The 6,599-nt window shown below is 41.1% G+C and overlaps 1 protein-coding gene across 2 annotated transcripts in view; it reads left to right on the top strand.

Moving 5' to 3' along the window:
• CASP3 (caspase 3) overlaps nt 1-6,319 on the top strand; it is a 15,603-nt gene extending 9,284 nt beyond the window's left edge. For both annotated transcript variants that reach the window (XM_015569764.1, XM_006772669.2), the window contains 4 exons: nt 1,951-2,079; nt 2,638-2,813; nt 3,326-3,446; nt 4,591-6,319. In XM_015569764.1, the coding sequence (XP_015425250.1) occupies nt 1,951-2,079; nt 2,638-2,813; nt 3,326-3,446; nt 4,591-4,820 (656 nt within the window). In that variant the 3' untranslated portion in view covers nt 4,821-6,319. The remainder of the gene's footprint in view (nt 1-1,950; nt 2,080-2,637; nt 2,814-3,325; nt 3,447-4,590) is intronic.
• Nucleotides 6,320-6,599: the final 280 nt, after the last annotated feature.

Genomic DNA, 6,599 nt, shown 5'->3' with positions numbered 1-6,599 from the left:
AATACTTAGACCAGCAGCCTGAGTCTATCCCTAGAGTGAGCTTCTCTTCTGCTCGGAGAGTTCAAGGTCAGCTTTTCACAATGATCTCTGGCAGTCTGATGTTTCCTCTTCTGCCACTAAGTGCCCACCAACCAGGACCAGAATTCAGTCACCTTGTCACACAGTGCATGTCCTCAGCCTTCCCCTGTAAAACCTTGGGGGAGTTAGCCCTGGCCAGTGTGGCTCAGTTGGGTGGGCATTGTCCCTCGCACTGAAAGGCCGCAGGTTTGATTCCCGCAGGGCACATGCTCTGGTTGCCGCCTTCATCCCTGGTGGGGGGCGTGCAGAAGCCAGCCCATTGTCACTTTCACAGCGATATTTCTCTCCCCTCTCCCTTTCTCTCTAAAAATTTTTTGAAGGCCCATTGGAGATTATAAAGATAATATATGCCCATAATAGAAATTTCAGATTAGCCAAAGAGAAAAATTAAAATCAGTCATAATTACACTACTCATAAATAATACTTTATAGATAAAGACATTCTTTTTTCCATTCATGCATCTTAAATTTACTCAATTCTAAGGTGTGTTTCCCACAACACTTTAGCATTTTTTAAATATATATATATACATTTTTTATTGATTTTTTTTTTTTCCAGAGAGGAAGGGAGAGGGATAGAGAGTTAGAAACATCGATGAGAGAGAAACATCGATCAGCTGCCTCCAGCACACCCCCTACTGGGGATGTGCCCGCAACCAAGGTACATGCCCTTGACTGGAATCGAACCTGGGACCCTTCAGTCCGCAGGCCGACACTCTATCCACTGAGCCAAACCGGTTAGGGCACACTTTAGCATTTTTAATCTGAGTGCCTGGTACAATCAAACTGTACATTTATGGGAGCCCAGGAAGGACCCTGGGTCGAGCGAGGTCTCACACTAGCATTGCTACTGCGGAAAGTTCCTGAGGTCCTATGCGCTCATGTCCTACATCTGAACAAATGAAGCCAATCATAGTACCTGTCGCATGGTGGGTGGGAGGATTAAAGGAGGTTGCCCATGGCAGAATGCCGGTGAAAAGTACTAATTGGTAGTGGTTTGTGTTTTCGTTTTGTATTTCTTAAAAAGACATTGTGAAGGTAGCGATGTATATTAAAATAGTGGGGAACATAAAATCAAAAAAATACAGTTTCTCTCAGTGTGTGAGGTTGTGTATTGTTAGATACATATAATTTTTTTTTTTTTAAAAAATTATTATTGCCCTAGCTGGTTTGGCCAGTAGACCAGAGTGTCGGCCTGGGGACCAAAAGGTTCCGGGTTCGAGTCCGATCAAGGATACATACCACAGTTGCAGGCTCCTCCCTGGCCCAGGCCCTGTTGGGGCTAGTGCAGGAGGCATCCAGTAGATGTGTTTCTCTCACATCGATGTTTCTCTCTGTCTTTCCCTCCCTGTCTCTTTTTCTCTCCCTAAAAATCAATGAAAAAGTATCCTTGGGTGAGAATTAATAACAACTAACTAAATAAATAAATAAATAAACTTTTTAAGAAGTATTTATTATTCTTTAGTCTTTTTTAAGGCATGACCATTTCCCATGGCAGAATTTTGTTTACAATAATTTTAATGACCGCACAGTATTCCATTGTATAAACAAGTCATAACGTATTTCACCAAATCGCTCTTTAGGCATTTGAGTTGTTGCTGTTGGCACTGTCCAGCAGCTGTGAAAGACATCCTGGTGACTATAGCACGTTGGCGTCTGCTTACATGATGGCACACTGAAAGTTCACATAGGAAGTGTCTCAGATGCTAAGAAATTAAAAAGACTTCGTGTCACTGTGATAAGAATAATTGAATTTATTGTCGATTGTGTGAATTATTGTAGATTGTGTGAATCATTGAAAAGTTCATTTCATTTCAGAGCAGTTAATCTTTTTTAAAAAATCCAAATAAAAGTAATGGTTTCTGTTCCAAGGAATGGCATCTCGGTCGGGTACAGATGTTGATGCAGCAAACCTCAGGGAAACATTCACAAAATTGAAATACGAAGTCAGGAACAAAAATGATCTTACCCGGGAGGAAATTGTGGAACTGATGTGCAGCGGTAAGAAATAATTAAAAGAATGCCTCAATGTCCAGTTTCATCCAAGGACAATTTTATTGTCCAAGGTCTAGCTGTGATTATACATGTAATAACAAAACAGAAGAATTGTAGAACTACACTGCGCATAATCCTACTCTGTGTATCTTATATAGGCAAGATCGGAGTTATTTGTGCCCAGTCTCTAAAATGGTGTGGGTGGGTTGCTCTGCCCCTAGTTGGGTTTAGATCAGCCGTGGGCAAACTACGGCCCGCGGGCTGAATCCGGCCTGTTTGAAATGAATAAAACTAAAAAAATAAAGACATACCCTTTTATGTAATGATGTTTACTTTAAATTTATATTGGTTCACACAAACACTCCATCCATGCTTTTGTTCCGGCCCTCCGGTCCAGTTTAAGAATCCATTGTGGCCCTCGAGTCAAAAAGTTTGCCCACCCCTGGTTTAGATGATCTCTTAGTTCTTTCTCAGTTTCTTCATCTTATCCCCATATAGTATGTATGAGATTGTTGAATAGAGTTGTGTTCTTTTTTGTTTGTTTATTTGTAAACATTTTTCCAGTTTCTAAAGAAGACCACAGCAAAAGGAGCAGTTTTGTTTGCGTGCTTCTAAGCCATGGCGACGAAGGGATCATTTTTGGAACAAATGGACCTGTTGACCTGAGAAAATTAACAAGTTTTTTCCGAGGGGATTACTGTAGAAGCCTAGCTGGAAAGCCCAAACTTTTCATTATTCAGGTAATCTATAACTGAGCAACCGGCTACAGGATGTACTGGGGATTGATTCGCTCAATTGTGGATTAGCCAAAAGATTTTTTCCCTGAAGCTACTGAACCATTGTTACTTTCTTACTCATTTTAACTACCACAAGGAGATACAGAATGAATTTTCATTTTAGACTTGCATCAAAAAGATTCTGCATAGCCCTAACCGGTTTGGCTCACTGGATAGAGCGTCGGGCCTGGGGACTGAAGGGTCCCAGGTTCGATTCCGGTCAAGGGCATGTACCTTGGTTGTGGGCACATCTCCAGTAAGGGGTGTGCAGGAGGCAGCTGATCGATGTTTCTCTCTCATCGATGTTTCTAACTCTATTCCTCTCCTTTCCTCTCTGTAAGAAATCAATAAAATATATTTTAAAAAAAAGATTCTGCATAGTTAACATCAACTTTTACATAGCCTTTACATTTCTTAGAAATCAGTTATGTGTGTACACATTTTTAAAAAATGAATGTTTATTCTCTAACGGCTAGGCCTGCCGAGGTACAGACCTGGACTGCGGTATTGAGACTGACAGCAATATTGATGATGACATGGCGTGTCAGAAAATACCAGTGGAGGCAGACTTCTTGTATGCGTATTCTACAGCACCTGGTAAGAAGTCACAGACCCTGAATGTTATATGTAGGTTTTAAACAATAGAGAGTAGGTTCCAAAGGCTGTCAGTATTTCTATATCCATAAAAAATAGCTAACTTGTTTGTTTTTGAGGGTACCTTCACCACAGAAAGCTCTCAAAAAGTGGTTTTTAGCCAAGTTTGGCTAGAAAATAGACATCTATAAGAAAGCAACCTACAGTGTCATTCGTGAACCTAATATCAGATAGGACCCTGTATTGTAATATAGGCCAAGTCATTGCTTCACCCACTTTTTGGAATAGGGGAGAGGTATGTTTTCCAGGAATTCTTTGGAAGATGGGAAATAAAAAAGTTAAATATGAGTCGTACTTGGAGGGTGGAAGTGGAATGAGGGAAAAGAAAGTAAATGATACACAAACAGGTTATTAGCCTCTGCTGTGTGTGTGTGTGTGTGTGTGTGTGTGTGTGTTGCACATATCATCATGTAAGTAACTGTTGTGCGTACAGTTATTTATTCAACTAACTCAGGAGGTCACAGAGTTTTGAAGTACAGGATAAATGTATTTTTAGACAGACTTACATTTTCAAATTGATTTTTTTAACCTCTAGGCATTTTTTCCAAGTAAAGTATTTCTAAATTAAAAGCAATGAACCCAATAGTTAATCTGAAAAAAGTACAATAAATACACTGTTTCCCGTTGTGCACTTAAATACTCTAATGAGTGTATTACACTTTATTCGGGTGCCCCGTAGACAGAGTTAGGACACTCACATGTGTGCCTACATAAGCAGTTTATTTCTTGGATAAACCAATAGTCTGATTGAAGACCGTGCTCCTTAAGTGAGCCTTTTGCTGCTTCGTCTGCGTGTTCATCGTTCTTGCCCTTTGAGGGGAAGTCCTGAAAGGAGAACTCAGCAACTGTGGCAAAGTTCATCCACGTTTCTTTTGTTTCCTGGTCGAAAGCAGCGTTGTGTGCACAACACACGTTTCTGTTATTTTCTTTCCCCTCGGCGTCATTTCCGCGAAACCAAACGTGTCATTTATTTATTTTTCCTTTTGATGGTTGATACCGATGGGAGTTTATGCTTGTTTTACCTTTATGGTTATATAGAATTTAGAATCAGATACCCATGGTACTTTGGCTGTATTTTGCCTTGTAGGTTACTACTCCTGGCGAAATTCAAAGGATGGATCCTGGTTCATCCAGTCGCTCTGTGCGATGCTGAAGCTGTACTCGCACAAGCTGGAGCTCATGCACATCCTCACTCGGGTTAACCGGAAGGTTGCCACAGAATTTGAGTCCTTCTCCTTTGACTCTACTTTTCACGCAAAGAAACAGATTCCATGCATTGTGTCTATGCTCACAAAAGAACTGTATTTTTATCACTAAAGAAATGTATGATTTTTTCTTTTTAGTTTGTTTGCCAAGTGAGGAGAAGGGTTTATACTGTGTCTTCCCTCATTTAAATCTACTCTGGTACTCCCAGGAGTACTTTCATAGCAATAGAGCCACTATGACGCTACCTCAAACTCAGAATTGGGTAGTTGAAATTGAATTTAATTAGGAATAAACAAATGGTAGTGGTACAATTATGAGAAGCACTGATTGTAAATTAAAAGATCTGATAATTAGCAAGTTTTAGTGGTGCTATGCTCTGAATTTTCAAGTAATTATGGAGTTAAACATTGAGTAACGAATTTCATTGATACTGATATGCTCTCATGTAAGCGTATTCTCGTTTTCGTCAAACTATAGAAATGATGATAGAATAATGTGTGGTGATGGAATAATGTATCCTAGGATTTAGGGGCCATGTGCATGGCCAAGGCATGAGGATCTTGATTTTAGAATAGGTGTCTTTGGATGAATTAGCTGTGTTTTTAGGCCATTTATCTGAGCATATGGTAATGTTTATGCTCAACATGTATTTTGTTGTAAAAATCATGTTTAATATTGAAAAAGAACCTAAATATTTTACTTGAAAGTGTGGGCAATCTAAGTTGACACTTTTCAGGGTGAATACATCCTTACTAGCAGGAGACAGACTTAGAACTCTCGGGTGCTATACAGCAGCTCATCCGTCAGCAGGTTCTCCCGGTTTGTCCCTGAGCAAGCGGAAGAGCTGCTAGTAAAAACCTCCCAAGCAGACCAGCTGATAGCATCGTGAATTGAAGACATTCCATGAGGACACACGAAAATACAGCTGATAGGATAAACCGTGAAATGTGAGCAGGACATAGTAAGTCAGTGCGGGCACTTTGTCAGTCCAAGGTGGTTTGGGCCGGAGCACAGACAGCGCAGCCGTGTAATGAAGGCAGGACCGCAGGTTCCGGCTTCAGGAAGAGGACTGTGTGCCTGGAGACTGTCCCAGAGGAGGGCTCTCCAAGACACTGAACCAAATCAGAAACTCTGAAATGGAAGCTTTCCAAAGAGGATGAGAGTCAAACAAAGACCGGAGCGCCCTCTGCAGTAAAATATCTGAGCATGTTCTCTTCTGCTGAAGCCTGCGGTCAAAGGAAATGATGCTGTGATAATTGCTTACTGCTCTCCGAAATGACAGGGCCATAGCACTCGGGACTGAGAAGGCATCCAGTCTCCCCGCTTTGGTGCTTGGTGCCCGGGAAACAAGGCGAGGGAAGCAGCGCAGCCATCATCCCTCCCCCGCCCCCCCCCACCGCCCAGGGAGGCCTGGTTCTCATTCTCAAGCTTCCTTTTGCTCAAAGAAAGCAACTCGCATTTGTAAATGACGGTTTGGTTTTTTTTACTATGTCTATAACTTTCTAAGTAAACACAGCAGGTAACGGTATCTTAAAGTGTGTTCTATGTGATGATTTTGTAAAGAGTTGCTAATGAATTTTTATTTCAAAATATAAATTCTAACAAAATTACCAACATGGTCAAGCGTCTTTTGATGTTTTCGTCGTTGTGCTACTAATTAAAGCTAAAATGTTTTTAACTAATGGCTTCCATTGGAAGGGCCAGATATTTTTGAGAGGGTGGCAGGTGAGCAATAGGAAGGAGGGCTCTGTTCTTCCGGCCCTCGCGGGAGGCCCTGTTCCTAAAATGGCCACGGCCAGGAGGGTACTCGGTTTGCAGAATCACAAACCCTAAATATGGGCATATTTTTTTGTTTGTTTTGTTGCTTTGTGGAAAGGTAACAGTAGAAAG

The sequence above is a fragment of the Myotis davidii genome, unplaced genomic scaffold, assembly GCF_000327345.1.
Source record: "Myotis davidii unplaced genomic scaffold, ASM32734v1 scaffold184, whole genome shotgun sequence".
NCBI lineage: Eukaryota > Metazoa > Chordata > Mammalia > Chiroptera > Vespertilionidae > Myotis > Myotis davidii.
Note: the sequence above shows the minus strand (reverse complement) of the source record. Positions and strands in the feature narration are given on the sequence as shown.